Genomic DNA, 20,966 nt, shown 5'->3' on the forward strand with positions numbered 1-20,966 from the left:
CCATGTGCATTTTCATGAAGTTGTAGTGAATTTCATGTGTTATTTGACTATTTACTATTTGTAATTAAATTTTCAAGGATGAGGGACATGCTTAGAAAAGAAAGTTAGTTACAATGTGCGAGACCACAAGAGTGATACAATTACTTGTTGGATGTGCTCTCATCATATGTTGCAGGATGGTATTTGTCATACAGACATGGAAAACATAAATTGAATCTTCATGCAAATACAAGTGATTTTTTTCCTCATTATATTATTTCTCAAAAGTCATACAAGTTAAATAATATGACCAGTGGTGAAGGAAAAAAAAAAAAAAAAAAAGTTCAAGCAGTAGTTGAACCGTCGTCACATACATGTTCATCTTACGAAGCTCAAACACGAACCACTTGACCACCAAGGACTCTGACATGCAAATACTATGCACAGGTACATCAGCCACATAATAGTTGTGTAGAACATCTCTTGTGATTTTCTCAGAATTGCCTCTTGTGACTTTTTCGGAATTGCCAGAGTAGTGCATCTTACTACTTGCACATTATGTTGTTTCAATGGCCTACTGAAGGTGTACAAAGTTTGAAGTAAATCTGTGATTCCAATGTCGTGGCCTTCCTTTATTAGTACAGTAAATAAGGGAAGTGTATAGTAGGCTGAAAGAGTAAAAATAACAAAATAGATGAATTATCGTTACTAGTAAATAGGGACATGTGGAGTAAAATATCTGTGAAAAATAAGTCATTTTTGCCAAACTGTAATATTCTGAAAAAGTAGAGAACATACATATTTGGCATGTACTCTATATGTTATGGTTTTTTTTTTCATTATATAATGGTTGTTATATGTAAAACAGTTAGCCTGGATTCATGCTTTACATGCATTAATTTTCCCATAGATTTTCATCAAAGAATGAGCACTTGCTTTACTCATCATCACTAGATGGCACTGTAAAAGTTCATGATCTTCGAAGCAAGACCTGTGTTGCTGAATTGAAAGGTAAATCTCTACATTTTTTTGGTAATTAAGTGTGTCCAAGAAATCTGTATTTATAGAGGTATTGAGAGCTGACTAGCAATCTATCCTTTTCTTACTATTGTTATTACATCCTGGACTTCCATTGTTAGAATGTATTTTGCACTTCTTGTTCCATTCCTTTGATCATGTTGGGTAATATTATGTCCTAGATAGCAGAGTGGCATCACTTCATCAGCTGCAACTCTTAAATAACTGGAACAACAGCTTATCTGCATTAATTACCATTTTAATGTTTAAGTATTTTAATCATTGTGTTTCATTAGTGATGTGCCATTGTTGACTGGGAGACCTTGAGAGTTAGGTAATAAAATGGAGCACCGGCAGCTGTCCTTTCAATCAACTACCAACAGTTGATAGTTGATGGTTGGAGAGACAACATCGTTGTTACAGTATACGGAAATCAGTTTGTATATATTGGCCACTGGTGGACTCGTGTATATGATTGGAGTTAACCCCCTCACTGTCAGTTAAGACCTGAAGATGGTATATTGAATCGCCGAAACTGATAGCTACATAATAAATAACATGGAAAAGACAGCAGCAGGTGTTCCATTTTGTTACATCAATGAACAGTCGAAGTCCCTCAAACCTACAATCAGAGTGATGGACATACAAAAATATTGAGAGTTAGTTCAGCTGCATAACTTGAATTACTTGTTTCCTTCTTTAAAATCATATCTTTCTATCACAAAGTGTGAGTTATCTCTCTAAGTTTTTTATCTGTAGAGAGTGTTTAATATAGTTGAGTGTATGCTTGTGGATGGTGGTGTTAGAAACTGATGTTGGTACATAATCTACTCCAAGAGCTGTGTAACAGATGCATGTAACTGGCAAGTATATTGGAGTTCCTGGCCACTGTATTTCCTTGGCAATATTGTGTACTGTCATAAAAGTTGATGACCAATCAGAGACTGGACAAATGAAACTGCAGTGACCCATGCTGGGTTTGACGTTGGGAACTAAAGCCCAGGTAAATAATGAAATGCAAGTTTATTAAAATGGACATAAAACTTTAATACTCCTGCAGGGTGTAATTAAACAACACAAAAAACATTCGTGTTTAAGTCTGTGTCTTTAGCGTGGATGATTCATAAGTGTGGTGGTCTGTCAGCCACTGAAAACTGAATCAGAGTTACTAGAAACAAAGTACTGGTTAACGAGGAACTGACACCAAGGTCCCAGAGGTCCATGGTGTAGAGACCCTGTCTTGGCATAGCTGAAGGACAACTGCTAATGGCTCCATAGCATGTCAGAGGTGAAGATCACTGACAAGTAGATTGTTGTCAGATGATAGGTTGTGAGAGGATTCCAGGAGAGTTGTGATTGAGGAACCATGGCAGCTGTTGGTGTAAACCCCAGAAAGCTCATGCCTAGAGAACTGACAAGGAATAGCCACTTGGTGGCCTAAATACTGTTGAGGTCCCTGGATACAGTCAGATCTAGTTTTGAGCATGTGATCCTGCAGAAGTGCGAATAGTTCCTCACTGATTGCGCCCTCTTGAAGCGATGCAGCTGCCACCTGTCAGTGAGGTGTGCACTCAGAACTGCAATGGGGATGCTCGCAATAGTAGCCCCAGTGATTTTTGGCATAGGCCACCTGTGGCGCAACGCTATTATGCTGGAGGGCTGTGAACCCTGACAAAGTATCCCTCACCCCTTACAGGAGAGTTGGTGAGACATCTCGGCATCCCAAACGGTGATGCCGTGTGGAAGCGGAGAATATGGGAGACTGCTGTTATCATTCTTGGGAGTGGGTGCCTGGCCTGCTGGAAGACCGGTGTCCCAGATTCTGTGGTCTGCAGTTCCTGTGGCTAAGTAGCCAGTGGTGCCATTCAACACTCTTGGGCTTTGAGGGGACTGACTATGCAACAAAAATTTGTGAAATTCTTCTGTCTGGTCAGCCAATGCCTGCACCTGCGTGATATGCTTCCTACAGTGTGAACTGTTACATGATTGGACTTAAATCATTGCTCTGCCCAGAATGTGTTCAACTTGAGCTGGTACCCATTGTTGGTGAACCCTAGAAAAAACTAGTATCCAGACTGGATCCTGAAGGTCATAAGAGTTAAGCATGAAGGCCAGGTGGGGGCGGGAGAGTGTTGGGATGGATGATAGACATTAGTGATTGATTTAGCTGATGATGGAGTTTTTTAGCTGGGCTGCCCATTCTGTGGAGAGGAGTGGTAGGAAGCACTCTGGTTGAGATCATACTGTTGGTGCAACTTTGTCAGTGTGGACGAACCTCTCCACCAGTTTGTTGGAAGCAGGGTGGAAGAGCACTTTATGTATGAAAACTGCACCATTCTCCAAACAAAAACTGTGAAATTCTGCTGTTGTGAACTGAGGGTCATTATCCGTTGTAGTGGTTTCTGGGAGAATTTCAGTTGAGAAGATGTGGGATAAGGCCTGGACGCTTTCTGTTGATGACACCGAGTGCATCTGTGAAAAGTATGGAAAACTGCTGCCGGCATCTTTCACAATCGACCACGAAATCCACGAAGGGTGCTCAACTCGGCCAGTTTCAGCTGCAGTGGGGGTGGGAGGGGGGTGGGGAGTGGGGAGTGCAGAAGTGCAGAAGAATTTGTTGTGGAACATCGTGGAATATTTCTGCTTCAGACCCTGTACTTTCATGAAGCTCTGATAGGTTGTGGCACTGTATGTAGCCTTCAGAAGAGCATCTGTAATAGAGGTGCGTTCTAAGCAGAGAACTGTCACTGAGTTTCTTTTGGCAGAAAACCAGAGCATTGCAGATGTTCATAGGCACTTGCAGAATGTCTACAGACACCTGACAGTGAACAAAAGCATTGTGAGTCATTGGACAAGCTGCCTGTAATCATCACAACTAAGTCATAAGTACCTCTCTGATCACCCACATGCCGGCCGGTTGGCTGCACACAGCAATTGACTCCTGCAACATTGGAACGTGTGGACTCTCTCATTTGAGGTGATCAGTGGATCACAATCAGACACCTCGCTGCTCAACTGGACATCTCTGTTGGTAGTGCTGACACACACAGCCACGATTCGGGGTACTCAAAGGTGTGTGTCTGCTGGAATCCTTTATGGAAGACCATAAAGAGCAATGAAGAACTATCTGTTCAGAATTTCTTGTGTGTTACAAGGCTGATCATGACAATTTTTTATCAAGCGTCGTCACAACATGGACTGGTCACTTTGAACTGGAAACAAAACGGCTGTCCGTTAAAAGGCACCACACCACCTATCCTCCGAAGAAAAGGTTCGGTCAGTAAAGTCTTGGTGACAGTATTCTGTGGCTCTTAAGGTGTTATTCTGTTTGATGTCCACCATCGTGGCGCAGTAATAAATTCTGAAGTGTATTTTGCTACCCTCAGGAAATTAAGAAACGACTTCAGCTTGTTCGTTGCCACAAAAATGCCAATGAACTACTTCTTCTCCATGACAATGCAAGGCCTCACATAAGTCTGTAGACCTGAGAGTATCTCACAAAACTTCATTGAATTGTTCTTCTCCATCCACCCTACAGCCCAGATCTCTCACCTTCCGATTTCCATCTGTCTGGTCCCATGAAGGATGCACTCGATGGGAAGCAGTACGTGGATGATGGGGAGGCTATTGATGCAGCAAGACATTGACTCCGATGTTGACCGTTAGAGTGGTATCGTGCTGGCATACAGGCCCTCCCAGTAATGTACCATAAGGCTGTCACATTGAACGGAGATAATAAAGGGTTTTGTAACCGAAAAGTGGGGATTAGTATAGCTTATTGAAATCCTGAATAAAACCAGCTTGCTTTCAGAAAAAAATATGCTTCATTACTTTTTGAATGCCCCTTGTAGATGAATGCAAGGCCACAGGGATGTTGCGTCAGGCCAAAGAAAATACCAACCAGCTGGTGCTGCCTGCTTGTGTTGTGTGTTGTGCAAGCTACAAGCATGTGTCCTATGCGTTTGTCGACACCATCTATTTGGTGATGCCCACACACCAATGGCTTTCACGAAGTATTGTCAGTACGTGGCGTTGTGGATGTGTAATGACTACTCTCATGTGGCTGTTTTCTCCTTGGAGCAAGAGGACACCATTGAGAGTGGGTAACTCATGTCAGCAGTACCAGTAGGCCTGAACATCTGAACATTCTAGAGCTTTACGATCGCTTGGCCAATGCTTCTTTGCCAATTGCTAAACTTCTCGGAGTACTGGTACCCAGGTTGGAATGTTAGCATAAGTGTTGAACTTTGGTAACGGAGGCTTACGATCCGTTAACAGGATAAATCACCATCCATCCGTACACATAAGCATGAAATTTCTTCAACACTAAACTGATAACCTAAGGATTGCTTTTTTATTTGACTGTAATTTTGCTGTCCTCAGCTCGTGATCGTGCAGTAGCATTCTCGCTTCCCGCGCCCGAGTTCCCGGGTTCGATTCCCGGCGGGGTCAGGGATTTTCTCTGCCTCGTGATGACTGGATGTTGTGTGATGTCCTTAGGTTAGTTAGGTTTAAGTAGTTCCAAGTTCTAGGGGACTGCTGACAATAGATGTTAAGTCCCATAGTGCTCAGAGCCATTTGAACCATTTTTTTGTAATTTTGCTGTGCCTTCATTATGTCATCGAAACAAACACAATATAGGAGTTCATCTCTGTCAACTTTGTGAGAAAGAATTGGTCCACAATCCGTAATCAGATGCATCTGCTGCCACTATCAGGGGCTTCGAAAGATCATATGCCATTAGGCACATGGGTGGACTGGATCCTGTTTTTGTTCTTGGAATGCCAGATATTCCACTTAACATTCTTGTGAAGGAGATGATTTTGCTGCTGCAAGAGGAATGGATTTTCTGTAGTATTTGAGTTGGCCTAACACTGATTTGAGTCGTTTGGCATTTCAGGAGGCTGGTAGGTTTTGTGTAGCTTTGATGTTATGTGGAGTGGGGTGTTTCCCTAATGTGCTGAAACCGTGTCCCAGATATACCACTTGCCCCATGAAGAAACAGCATGTTTCCTTATTGCATTCCAAATTAGCCTATTGGAGTGCGCTCTGAACAAGGACTCCAAATTGGTTGCTAGAACCTGTGCTTTTTTGACAATGATAATGTTGTTGTTCAATTAATTTGCCAGCTCCGAATGTCTCGTGAGGTGTTCCAAATACCGTTGGAATGATGACCAGTAAGCTTTTGGATGCTTTGTCCAAGGGAAGCTGCATGTAAGCATACTGTAAGTCAAATTTTGCAAAAATTTTGCCTCCGGCAAGGTGCGCCATGATATCCTCCACTTTAGGAACAGTGTACGTTTTGATGACAGACTGGGAATTGATATTTCACCCAGAATTTTCACAAATCCTCAATGGTACATTTGATTTTTCACTGACCACAATTGGAGTAGCCCACTCCCTGTTTGTAAACGGGATAAGAATTCCTTCTCTCACGTAGGTGTTCCAATTCATCACGAAGTTTGTCATACAGAGCAAAAGGAACATTCCGTGCCTTAAAAAACTTGGGCGTGATCGAAGGCAGTAAAGAGACATGTGCTTCAAAGTCAGTGATGTTGGTGGATGGATGTAAGAAAACTGAGACATGTTCTGAACAAAGGTGTCACCGATAGGAACTTGGGACAAATAATTGGATGTGATTCATTAAATTGTGGAATTCTAAACCAAGGACATTGAAAAAATCCAGTCTCAAAATGTTTGTGGCTCCCATTGCGTCACCATGAGGATGCAGGCTGAGAGGGATGCTGCTAGATACTGAACCATAGTGCTAAACTATCCTTTATTTCAGTAGTTTCATTGCTGTAGCTTTTCAGCTGCTCAGGTAAAGGTTGTAGTATAGGAGAGCCCAGGCTGCAATATGTCCTCGAATTGACAATAGTGTTTAAAAAACCAGTATCAATTTGAAAAAATAAGTAGGATGGTGCTGATAGTCTCTTACAATGGTAATAATTTATCAGAGATGGGGGAGACAGTCTGGACATGGAGAACATTAGGACGTTAGACACAGTTAACTTCTTCATCTGAATCAGGATCCCTCCAATGTTCATTTTCGTGGGCAACTGGAACTCTTCAGCTTTGTGCACATTTTTTCTACAAGCTGTACACTTTACCCTACCTAAAAAGCACTGCTGGTGGTGGTGATGTGTTATTACTGCATGAAGATAATTGATGGGTGTGCCATCCATCTGCCGTGTGTTTGCAAGGGAGGGCTCGGCCAGCGAAGCAGGCCAGCTTGGGGGACAGTGCTGAGCTTGGATCTTATGTGTTGGGCACATGGCAAACACCTGCAGTGGTTCCTGCAGAACTGCCAAGGTTGTGGTGGAATGTTCAAAAGCTTGGTTGAAGGGAACAGTTGTAACTAAAAATGGACAATTGACATTTAAGAGATTATTTGGGAGTCCTTCATTTAAAGAGTGGGACAAGATCATGTCCCTAACCAGCAGTTCTGCATAAGACTATTTGCAGTGAGAAGTAGGACACCGGAAATGGCAGTATTGGAAATGCCTTGCATGTGTGTTATCTTCTCTCTTTATTACTGTCTGTTTTGTTTACGGCATCTAACAAAACTTGTGGCGGACATCTGCCATATGCATGTGAGGATCAAAATAGTCCAACAAATAGGATTTTAAATGTTCATATGGTAAAGCATGTGGTTTGACTTCAGGACTGAGCTGCTGCAAGAGGTGGTAGATTTCTGCTTCTGCATAGGCCAAAAATATGTCCACTGCTAAATTTCATGTGAGATCCTATGGATGATGAAGTGCTGTTCAAGATGGAGGACATAGTTGGCCCACTGTTCCACCTTTTTGACAGGTGCCTGGAATACCAGGGGTGCCATAAGAAATCCCTTTACCAAAGAGTAAGTGCAAGACAACCAAGTGGAGATTTCTAGTGTCGTGTTGGTGATGGCAGCCATCTTCTCTGAAATTAGCTCCAGGACCTATTGCATGTTTGGTAGAAGCAGTAAGACTTGAGGGTCTCATTCTTAGATGCAGACATACTGGAACGAAGAGCAAACATTAGCCTGCCAGAAACTCAGAAAAAACACACAGAAGAACAGTCCTCCTTGGGCCTAGCACAAGTGTGCAGAGTGTAACCACAGAAGAAAAACCATGTTGTCAATTGAAGGGTCCCACGCTGAATTCGACATAGAGAAGTAAGCCCAAGTAGACAGTGGAAAGCAAGTTTGTTGAAATGAACATAAAACTTCAATTCTACTTCTTTGGAATGTAATTACACAATACACAAAATAGTTCACAATCACGTCTCTGTCTTTGAAATGGGTGAAATACACAAGCCTGGTGGATAGTCAGAAACTGAGAACTGAATCACAATTACTAGAGTCAAAGTATTGGTTCACAAGGAACTGATTGTCTCTATTTGGACAGACATTGCAACAGGCCAAAATACCCAAGTCACACATAGCCACACACTGAAGGCCAAGTCTGGACGTAGCTCAAAGACGACAGCTGGCTTCTCCACATAGTGTTAGATGTGAAGATCCAAGGCAGGTAGATTGACTTCAGATGGCAAGTTACGGGGAGATCCTAGTAGAGCTTCTGATTGAGCAACAGCAGCAGTGGTCGGCATAAAACCCAGAGAGCTCATTCATTGAGAATAGACTAACTGTAGCCATGCGCTGGCCTAAATACTGCTGAGTCGCCAGGATATGGTGAGACCTACTTTCGAGTACATAATCCTGTGGAAGTGAGTAGGTATATGCAGACTGCACCCTCATGGGCAATACCAATGCCACCTTTCAGCAAGATCTCTGCTCGGAACTGCCGTGGGGGTGTTTGCTGGTGTAGCACCTGTGTCTTTTGGCACAGGCCACCTGTAGTGCAGCACTGTTATGCTGGTGGGCTGTGGGACCCGACATGGTAGAAACAAAGGTTATGGTAATATGACCACAGTAAACTTGAACAGCAACTGTATTTAAAAGATGAATAAATTAGCTGTACGAGCTGGTGCATTCCCTCCTGTTATCTACCCCACCTTCATAGGAAGTGACTCATAGGAGGTGATGACAGAATGGATGGGATAGTAATTAGATGAAAAACAGTGGATGGACACTGACATTGTGTGTTTCAGTTTGCTTTACATAGTACACAGAGAAACAGGTATGTTATAGTTTAAAATTCGTGAATTCTTCATAAAAAAAATTCTTGATGTAAGCAATTAGTACATTTGTAATCTGAAAATAATTTTGCATTTAGGTATGTCAAAAAGTTGATTGGATGTGTAGCAGTTTCTTCATTCAGTCAAGGACCAAAATTGAGGTATATATAGCTTGTGTTTGTGTGCATATGCTTGCATGTAGGGTTGCCTTTCTTCAAAAATGTTCTAAGATAAGTCATAGGGTTAGTATTGCCCTGCATCTTCCTACATTTTTCCAAAAGCCAAGCTGACTTTCTCCCAGGTTGGCTTCTTCCAGTTGTTCCATATTTCTGTGGATAATTTGTACATAAAGTAAAGGAATGGCAACCAAACACTTATAGCTGACTGATATATAGTGCATAAAAACATATAACAGAAATTATTTTTTACATTAGCTTTTGAGCCCTTGCTCTTTTTCTAGTAAAATTACACATATTCACACACACAACTACACAGATACCCATATACGCACCCATGGCAGAACTGACAGTAGCAGTTGCCTTGGAAGATGGGGATGGGGTAGGGAAGGATGCATGTGGCAAGGAGAAGGTGGCAGGATAGTGTAAGCAGGTCCTCTGACAGATGATTTAATGGCTGTGCAACAAGATGAAATTAGTTCAGAGGGTAGAGTATATAAAAGGTAGAGAGTAGGGAGGGGTGGGGGAGGGAGGGGAGGAAACGAGAGGAAGATAGAAAAAAAATCCCACATAAAACCTCCGTCTATCAGTACTTGCATGGCATCATTTTGTCAACTTATTTATGAGCTATCTGGAGGAATCCTTGCTAGCCAGTCAACATCTAAAACATGTTGTCTGGTTCAGACTCATTGATAACACTTTCACGATCTGGACTCATGACAGGGACAACAGTTGCTCTTTCCTCAATAACCTCAAATGTACTCCCAAATCCACTTCACTTAGTCCTTCTCAATTCAACAAGCCATCTTTCTATATCTCAGTCTCCATCTCTCTACTGGTTTCATAAGTAAGTCTGCCCATATCAAGTGCACCAACCACCAACAGTACCTCAAGTATGACAGCTGTCACCCATTCCATGTCAAAAAGTCAATTATTTACAGGCTCTTCAACTGTGGATGCCACGTGTGCAGCGGAAAGCAGGAGTTGTCAAAAAATGTCAATATCCTCTGTTGACAGACAGTATCATACCCAGCTCATTCATAAAACAGACTCATGTGCCATTTACTCCTCTGACACCAGTAAACCAATTAATCAGCCATTGACCAACACTCCTCTGATCACGCAATATCACCCTAGCCATGAAAAGGTCAACCACCATCCTTCATCAGGGCTTCGACTACCTCCTCTCATGACCTGAACTGAGGGATATCCTGCCCAAAATTCTACCCATATCACCCAAAGTTGTGTTCTGTGCCACCCACTCAACCTACAGAATATCCTTGCCCATATCTGTTTCAATCCTGCTCTCAATTGTACACCCCATGAGTGAGTGATCAACTGAATTGCAAGACCTGTCCCATACACTCACCCATTGCATCCTATTACAGTCCAGTCATAGACATTTCTTACCCTATTAAGAAGGCCACATGTGATACCCTATTAAGAAGGCCACATGTGAAAGCAGCCATTTTGTGTATTAGTTATGCTGCAATTACTGTGCAGCATTCTGTGTGGGAATGACAAGTGCTGCCCTCTCCTTCCCTCATATGTCCTTTCCTACCCCCTTCTCACTCCCTTCTACCATTGCAACTGCAGTTGACAAGTAACCAGCTGTCTACTCTTATTAATGGCCACCACCAAACTGTGGCAAAATACAAACTTGACCATCTGGTTACCGAACATGCTGCACACCGCAACACAAATGTCTTCATCAGCTGCTTCACTACATGAGCCATTTCGTATCCTCCCTTTCTCCCCTTTCCCTTACTCTACACTCAGAACACTTTTCATCTTGTTGTGCAGACAGTCATCTGTCGAAAGACCTGTCTCTCACTATCCTGCTGCCCTCTCCTTCCCTCATATGTCCTTTCCTACCCCCTTCCCACTCCCTTCTACCATTGCAACTGCAGTTGATAATCAACTGTTTGTTTTAATGTAGGTGTGTGCATTTGGACGTCTGTGTGTATGAATAGAGAAAGAGGTCGAAAGCTAGTGTAAATACTGTTTCATTTTGCGTGTTTCTATGCATCGCACATCAGTCAGCCGTAGGTAGGTGGTTGCCTTTCCTTTATTTTACGTATTATTCCAACCAAGAATTTCCATTTTGTAACCGTGACTTATTAAATTGGTGGTTCAGTAAAACACTTGTCAGGAAGGAAGGAAGATTAGAGTTTAATGTCCCATCTATAGGAAGATTGTTAGAGTTGAAGTGCAAGCTCTGATTTCAAAATGATAGGAAATGGGCCATGATCTTTTCAAGGGAGCAGTCCTGATGTTTTCGTAGAGCAATTTAGGAAAATGATGAAATCTGAAATCATAATGCTTGGACATGGATTTGAAATGTCGTCCTCTCGAATGTAAGTCCATTGTGCTAACCAGTGTGCCACCTATCTCAGAACCACCCAACAGCATCTGCCTTTTTTGGTATTGGAATTATTGCATTCTTCCTTAAGTATGAAAGGTACTTTGCCTGTCTCGTAAATACTGCATACAAAATGGAACAGATGTCATAGTTGGTTTTCCTAAGGATGTTAATAATTCTGATGGAATGCTATTAATACTTCTGATGGAATGGAATGTTGTGTGCTCTACATCACTTGTTTCATCTTAAGTCTTTCAGTGCTCTATCAAATCCTACTTGCAGTATCAGATCTGCCACCTCATCTTCATCCATTCCGCCTTTCTTTCTATAATATTCTCTTCAAGTTTCTTTTCTTTATGTAAACCTTCTATGTATTCCTTTCACCTTTAAGTCTTCCTTTCTTTGCCTTGTGCTGACTTCTAGTCAGAGCTCTTGATGACCATGCAGCTGCTTGCCTTTCCTGTAAAGATTTCTTATATTTTCCTATATGTAGCATCTACTTCTGCTACAGTTATGCATGCTTCTGCATCTTTGCATTTCTCCCCTAGCAATAATTACCTTCACGATAAAGGATGACAGCCAAAAACAGTTGCAGGATAAACATTTTTGGCTGTCATCCTTTATCGTGAAGAATTTCAACAGTTGCTGTTGCAGCCATGTTTAAAATCTTGAAATAATTACCTTCCCATTTTGACCTTTTGTCAGTATCCTCTTTTTTTATAGACATTTTGTATTTGTTGTGTCTGCTTCATTAGCTGCTTTTATTTATTTTCTCATTTTTTTTATCAGGTAATTTAAATATAGTATGTGTTATCTAAGGATTTATACTGGCCCTTTTCCTTTTGCCTAGCTGTTTCTCAGTGGCCTTTGCTATTCCATGTCTCAGAACACCCATTTGTCTTTTGTTGTAATTTATTTTCCTTTGTCCTATATCAGTCATTGTCTAATGCTCCCTTGGACACTCTTGTAAATGTGTGATTGTTTCTACATATCCAAGTATGGTCTCCTTATTTTGCCATCTTTCTGTGGTTTTTTAAAATTAATCAAACAGTATTAAGTCCAGGCTAGAATATCAAAAATTATGAAAAGGATAGATTTCTACTCAATGTAAAGATGATACGTTGAGTTAAAGAGAGAGAGAGAGAGAGAGAGAGAGAGAGAGAATGAAAAAAGTGTTACACACTAAGCTTTTGGCCAAAGCCTTCTTCAGAAAAGAAATAAAACACACACTTATTCACACAAGCAGGCACACCACACGCACACATGAGGGCTACCTTCAGCCACTCTAAGTGGACTACAGCTATTGCCTTGAACTGAAGCAGCAATTGGCAGTGGGGCAAGGAAGGGGGAGGGATAACAGAGTATGGGTGTGAGGAGAGAAGAGTGCTGTCTGACAGAGCATGAGAATCTGGTGTAAGGGTAACTGGCATTTGTGCTGTTCAGAAAAGTTGATGGTGGAGGGAAGGATCCACATGGTCCAGGTCTGGAAGCAGCCATTAAAATCGATCATGTTGTGTTCAGCTGTATGCTGTGCCACACGGTGCTCCACTTTGCTCTCAGCCACAGTTTGGCGGTGGCCATTCATTTTGGGCCCAGTTGGTTGGTAGCCATTACAATATTAAAAAATGTGCAGTGACAGGGATGGACTAGGATGTTGTGGAATTTGGGTAGATGATGGAACACCACTTTAGGAGGGATGGGAAAGATCACGAGTAGGATGCCCTCCCATCCCCACAGGTTCCTGACACTGGCCTGGCAGCCTTGTCCTGCAACCTCTTAGTCCCTGCATGCTTTGCCAGATGGCAGTTTCTCTCCCACCACCCATACTCTGATAGCTCTCCTCCTTCCCTGCTCCAGTCCCGATTGTTGCTTTCTTTCAACACAACAGTTGTAGTCCAGCTACAGTGCTTGGAAATAGCAGTCATGGGTACATGAGGTGTGGCTGCTTGTGTGAATATATGTATATACACACACACTCCTGGAAATTGAAATAAGAACACCGTGAATTCATTGTCCCAGGAAGGGGAAACTTTATTGACACATTCCTGGGGTCAGATACATCACATGATCACACTGACAGAACCACAGGCACATAGACACAGGCAACAGAGCATGCACAATGTCGGCACTAGTACAGTGTATATCCACCTTTCGCAGCAATGCAGGCTGCTATTCTCCCATGGAGACGATCGTAGAGATGCTGGATGTAGTCCTGTGGAACGGCTTGCCATGCCATTTCCACCTGGCGCCTCAGTTGGACCAGCGTTCGTGCTGGACGTGCAGACCGCGTGAGACGACGCTTCATCCAGTCCCAAACATGCTCAATGGGGGACAGATCCGGAGATCTTGCTGGCCAGGGTAGTTGACTTACACCATCTAGAGCACGTTGGGTGGCACGGGATACATGCGGACTTGCATTGTCCTGTTGGAACAGCAAGTTCCCTTGCCGGTCTAGGAATGGTAGAACGATGGGTTCGATGACGGTTTGGATGTACCGTGCACTATTCAGTGTCCCCTCGACGATCACCAGTGGTGTACGGCCAGTGTAGGAGATCGCTCCCCACACCATGCTGCCGGGTGTTGGCCCTGTGTGCCTCGGTCGTATGCAGTCCTGATTGTGGCGCTCACCTGCACGGCGCCAAACACGCATACGACCATCATTGGCACCAAGGCAGAAGCGACTCTCATCGCTGAAGACGACACGTCTCCATTCGTCCCTCCATTCACGCCTGTCGCGACACCACTGGAGGTGGGCTGCACGATGTTGGGGCGTGAGCGGAAGACGGCCTAACGGTGTGCGGGACCGTAGCCCAGCTTCATGGAGACGGTTGCGAATGGTCCTCACCGATACCCCAGGAGCAACAGTGTCCCTAATTTGCTGGGAAGTGGCGGTGCGGTCCCCTACGGCACTGCGTAGGATCCTACGGTCTTGGCGTGCATCCGTGCGTCGCTGCGGTCCGGTCCCAGGTCGACGGGCACATGCACCTTCCGCCGACCACTGGCGACAACATCGATGTACTGTGGAGACCTCAGGCCCCACGTGTTGAGCAATTCGGCGGTACGTCCACCTGGCCTCCCGCATGCCCACTATACGCCCTCGCTCAAAGTCCGTCAACTGCACATACAGTTCACGTCCACGCTGTCGCGGCATGCTACCAGTGTTAAAGACTGCGGTGGAGCTCCGTATGCCTGGCTGACACTGACGGCGGCGGTGCACAAATGCTGCGCAGCTAGCGCCATTCGACGGCCAACACCGCGGTTCCTGGTGTGTCCGCTGTGCCGTGCGTGTGATCATTGCTTGTACAGCCCTCTCGCAGTGTCCGGAGCAAGTATGGTGGGTCTGACACACCGGTGTCAATGTGTTCTTTTTTCCATTTCCAGGAGTGTATATATATATATATATATATATATATATATATATATGTGTGTGTGTGTGTGTGTGTGTGTGTGTGTGTGTGTGTGTGTAGGGGGGTGAGGGGCTATTTTTGTGTATTTGTTTCTCTTTCTTTTCTGAAGCAGGCTGTACTTTACAAATTTAATCATTGTTTTGTAATGAATAAATTACAGTCATAGTCCTCATCTCCCCGTGGAAATGTTTTGCACCTTAAAATCTAGTTTTGAAATCTGTACCTTGCTTTTATATAATCTACCTGAACCATTTCATTATCTCTAGGTCTCTTCTATATTTAGAGCCTTCTGTCATTATTCTTATACCAAGTATTAACAACAATTAAATTGTACTCTTTGCTTGTAATACTGTAGCTCATAATGACTGTCATTCTGTCTTTGCCATAGTGATCTTTTCACTATGCTATTCTTAGTAGTTTATCTGCATTTGTACTTCCGTGTTAATTATTAGACCTCCTCTTGCCTTACACTTATTTGATTTTCTACTGAAACTCTGTAGTCATTGAGCAGAAATCTTGCTGCGAGCATCGTTCACTAGTTTGTGCTGTATCTTCTTCGACCTATTCACGTCTCTTTTCAAGTTCTATGTGCTTACGGGATTTAGTCTTCCACACTTGGACACACAGAACTCCAGATTTCTTTTTTTCTGATAAAAACATCATCCTCTGTGGGCTCTTCTCAGGGATCTTAAATAGGGAGACTGTTTATCCCTGGAATAGTTTACCTTTATGAGAGTGCCATCGTAATTAAACTATTCAGTAAAGCAATGTGTAAGCAAAGAATATAAAGGCTATGGTTTCATCTTATTTTCAACCATATCATAGTATTAACTTAATAAGGCTGGATCAGTCTGTCATCCTGACTGTCGCCTTTGAAACTACTGGAAGGCTGCTGGCCTTCTTTAGGAGACACAATCACCCCTTGGTTGTAGTTGCACCTGTCCTACTGCAATGAGACACACACTGTAGCAAGATCCTTGCTTCTTATGTTTTTAATTCTGAGCAAATAGAGACTGACTTCAGAAAAATAATGTCACTCAAATTTTTCTAAAATTGAATCTTGCCATGGAATTTAGTAGGTGTGCATCATTATTTGTACATTCATCATAATTTTAAAATCACAACAAACTCTTTTCTTGGGTTTGTTATGACTGCTTTGTGTGTGTGTGTGTGTGTGTGTGTGTGTGTGTGTGTGTGTGTGTGTGTGTGTGTGTCCGTCCATCCGTCCGTCCGTCCGTCTGTCCGTCCGTCCCAGTCTCTAGTGACAATTATTCCATCCTGGATTGTTGTTATTCCATTTTGGAGTTTCCACTGTTTGAAAATGGGTTCAGTAATTCTTTCCACTCCTTGCATAAGTGGTTCTTTGAGAGTGAACAGAAGTATCAAACTCAACAGAATTTTTATGCAGCTGTACACTTGAGCTTAAGGCTACATCTTAAATTAGTGACTGAAGTGACTGCAGCGTGCAACAGCTTCAAGCTACAAAACATGACTACAGGTTGTGGCGGCGCGGTTCTTTCCCTCCCTTTTACGACGAACCCGCACCTACCTGTGAACATTGTCTCAGCATATCATCAGTAGGGAAGCTGAGTGAAACCTACTGTACTTCGACGTGAACCAGGCTGCAATTAAAGTCACTAATCTATGTTTTGGGAGAAAGTTTTCACACAAAATGAAAAGTTGGAAATTTTGTCCTCAATTAATATACTCTGAAACTTAGGTGAACAAGTATCACTGCCAAGCCCGTGCTAGTATTAACACAGTCACTCACAATCCCTTTCACTCAAGTTAACAAGTTTATGGTGTTGCATATCCTGAAAACGTAGTAGCTACAAAAATTGATAATGCTCGCCAAATATTAAGTCTGTCGGTACCAAATGCAGTCACAGTTTTTAGCCACCGACCTGCTCAGTAAGCCACGCCTAATGTATGTTTTTTCTTGTCACAAAATTAATTTGAAAATTCCGAAATTTCTACACGCCAATCGGAATAATTATGCCGTCACTTTACCACACTTTTGATGTATGCTAGAGTGGGCAACTTATCGATTCCATCGGAACTACTACTACACACGTCTGAACTGTTTCATGGCATTGCTTTACCATTGGTTAGTTTATTCAACAGCCAATAGCAAAACAACATTCTCCTGTGTCAATCCACGCTTTCCATCAATAACCAATTGCAAAATAATAAACCTAATGACTGCACTTTTTACCGACGTAATTATCTAATATGCTGAAGTTTTGCTTATGCATAAAGTTATTTACTATTGTTATATACACCTGAATTAATTTGAAATAGTCAAAAGTGTCTGTGTTCATCCTCCTTTATTCGAATAATTTCTCTGGTAATCTTTGTAGCTTATGATACAAATTATGAAATTCTCCATGAAGATTCCTCCCTTTGTAAATTTCATTATCAGCACTCCTTTATTGCCTTATTTTCCTAAGTGAAGCTAATTTTGTTGCCTTACTGTAAAGCTGCTATATTCTACAGTTTAAGAGCTCCTTTATTAGAAACATCTGGTCAGCTCTAGGAGCCAGTATCATTTTGATTACACTGCACAAAATAAAGTCTCATTTTTGTGTTTGAATGTTTTTCCAAATGGTTGGTATCTTGTATTATGTATAAGTTTGTGCTAGTGCAAGGAATATCTTTTAATTGTTTGACAGTTTTTCAAATAACAGTTACATCATAGGAGATGATTTGTGTTGTGCTATCAGCAATTTCGAATAATTACACACACGAACGCATGTACACATATTGTATAGTACAAAAATGTGTATCATGTACAGAATTGCATACATTTTGACCTCTTAATGCTATTCTTTTTATCTTTGATCTGCTGTTACTGTTTTACCTCAATTATTTTCTGTGCAGGCATTGGTTATCTGTGAATCTCAATAAGTTTGTTTTGCTGGCACTTGGTTTCTGAAGTTTGTTCTCCATATTGTGATGTGCTGTAGTTGTGAATGCTTTGTTTTACAATAAAGATTTTAGTGTACCTTCCACACATTCTTCAATGTTATATACTAAGTGGTATTTATGTCGCATACCAATATTGTACCAAAAATATCTGGTATAAATATTTATGTTCTGTCAGTGAAATATGTCTTAACTTACCACACCAGTGTTTATATGTGACATTGATTTTTGTATAGAAGTATCCATGTTTCTTATGTAACTTTTAGTATAAGACAGAGATGTACTCTTAAATCATATCAATAGTGCAGTAAGATCTAGTATTTTTGTTCTCTGACTGACAGTTAAAATGTTCCCACACAGTCATGAACATGTGACAGTTATGTGAACAAGAGTATATAGTGTGATTTGTAGTAAATATGGCAAGGTATGTTTCCTCGGTGCTTTTGGCTAGATCCGACATTTTAATAAAAAGTAATGTTGTTGTTCTTGAAAGACTTTCATGTCATGCACATTATACCTTATAAGAAGACCATTGACGAGTTTGCTGTGCACGGATACCCGTGGCACGTGATTTTTAACAAACTGACAATGACATGTTCACATTTGTTACTATGGGCATCTGCTATGTTTTTGTAATGCTTCATCTAATGTAGTTACATGACTGTCATGTTTTTGCTTTCTTCTTTTATCTAGGTATGTGTTGTGATTTTTTAAATGCAGTTGAGAATGGACAGTGTCTCAAACTAGTAGTGGAAATAAAATATTTTAAAGCACAACCCGATATAATAATGTCCGTATTTTGAATTTATTGGGTCTGTGGGGGACACCTAGAAGAAAGTGATATGACAGTTATGTGGGCTCGCTTGCTGCAATAATCCCTCTATATCCAACAGTCTGTATGTGAATGCTTAAGCTGTAACACAAAACACTTTTCAAATCACCCCCTTTTAACTTTCCAGGATTTATTAACCTCGAACCCTGCCTCACCGTTGTGCCCTAAATCCCTCATCGTACAAACTAATCCTACATCTGCAGAACGAAATGCAGTCCACCACCTAAAAACTGATACTGGCCTTATAATCCTACCTGTTGACAAAGGCTCCACCACTGTTGTCTTGAGTTGCAATGATTACTTGCCAAAAGGTGTCTGCCAGCTGTCAGTTTCATCCACTTATAAACACTGCCACAGTGATCCCATTCCAGAAATCCAGCAGGATCCTTAGGCTCATCCCAGAACCTCTCCCAGGAGTCCATCTTTCTCCTCACCCCAAGCACTCCCTGCACTCTTACCTTCTACATGCTTCCCAAAGTCCCTGTTCTGCATTCGTAGGCAGCACACCGCACCTGGTACACACGGTGCTTGGGGACCACAGCACAGCTACGACACCTGAGGACGGGCATATAACAGTCTGAAATTCGTCGTGTGAAAATAAAGTAATTTACAATTGAAGTGGTATTCTCGACCTCTGCTATAATACTCAGTTGCGGATGTTCTGCCAGCAGGATTGTTTCTACACAATATCCTCGTCCATCCTTAAGCAACTCCTGCTCCCAACCCCTTGCCTCATGGCTCGTATCCCTGTGATAGACCTAGATGCAAGACCTGTCCCATATATCCTCCCATCTGTTTTGACTTCTCCCCTTTTCCACTCTTCCCTGTCCACCATTTAAGCTCCTGTTTACATCTAGCTTCCCTACCCTCTCTCCACCTCGTCCCTACATGCTCCTGCAGCAGCACTTAACCGTCTTGTAGTCTGGATGTGTGTGTGTGTGTGTGTGTGTGTGTCCTTTTCATAATATTGTTACATAAGGTGTTTGACACATTTTGCTTATGAATTTACATTCATGCTGAAGTTGCAAAGTTTGAAACCCACCAGTGATATGATTGCTCTTGTCCATTGCAAAGTTGTTGAAATATTGGCTAGAACAGGATGATATGCATATGACTGTGGAAATTGTTGCTGAATGAATGGTATGTATCATCAGTCAACAAATCTGCTGTCCCAATAAGAGAGCTAGTTTTTGCCTGCGGTAAGACTTTTAAGAATTAGACCACGACAAGAAGAAAGACTTTTGGAGTTGTAGATCTGATACTTAGAATGGGTGTAAATGCTGTTGAAACAACTGTATGTGAGACCGAGTGTTCCTCTGGTTTATCGTAGAATGTAAACCCGTGGGGGCAAGAACTAAAAGATGAACTGATGGGGTTGGGAGTTGACATGGATTTCTGTTGCTGCAGATGATGCTGATACTCAGATTGCTGTTGATAATATTTGTAGAGTTGTTTAGCTGCTGTTCCTTGTGCTTTGCCTGCTGAACTGTTGTTGCTGTGGAAGCACAAGTTGCTGTTGATGATTTTGTTGTTACTGTTCTAAGATTTTTGCTGAGATGCATCCAGAGCCCACATTGAGTTCAAATTACTTCATCACCAGTTACCCATGGTGTTATTTATTTTGTAGTCATAACATACAAAACAACATATAATTTTATTGTTATTATCACTAATATTATTTAGATTATGGTAAAACAACAGAGAAATAGGACACGGGTAAAATAGGAAAATAAGTCATAAAAATGCAGTACATTCATGCAGGCTTCATCCAGAATCAGTGTATAAGTGCAGTTCATAATACAGGTATTTTCTGTACTAGTAATAGCAGTTGAGAGAGGCTCATTGTAGACTAGTTGACATGGAATAAGAATCTGTGCTCCAAATTGCTGTGGTTTCTGGGGAGAACATAGCAAACAAGTCAGTCACTAATGGAATGTATAAGGTAAAAAAGGATCACCAACAAGCAGAAAGTATCAAGCAGTGGAATGACATCTGGGATACATATTTCTAACTTGGTAGAGGAATATGAAAACAGAAAAAATTACCAGGTTAGCAAATTTTCTGCACAAGACTGGCAAAAATATAAAATTTAATTGCAGGTTACGAATTGAGAGATATGCTGTCATTTTATATATACTGCTTAATGCTTA

The 20,966-nt window shown here is 41.9% G+C and overlaps 1 protein-coding gene across 3 annotated transcripts in view; it reads left to right on the forward strand.

Annotated features, from left to right (window-relative positions):
* The window catches only part of LOC126088551 (WD repeat-containing protein 89), a 235,217-nt gene that overhangs the window by 54,036 nt on the left and 160,215 nt on the right, over positions 1-20,966 (forward strand). For all 3 annotated transcript variants that reach the window (XM_049906731.1, XM_049906732.1, XM_049906730.1), the window contains one exon: positions 890-990. In XM_049906731.1, the coding sequence (XP_049762688.1) occupies positions 890-990 (101 nt within the window). The remainder of the gene's footprint in view (positions 1-889; positions 991-20,966) is intronic.

This window comes from Schistocerca cancellata, chromosome 6 (assembly GCF_023864275.1).
Source record: "Schistocerca cancellata isolate TAMUIC-IGC-003103 chromosome 6, iqSchCanc2.1, whole genome shotgun sequence".
Taxonomy (NCBI): Eukaryota; Metazoa; Arthropoda; class Insecta; order Orthoptera; family Acrididae; genus Schistocerca; species Schistocerca cancellata.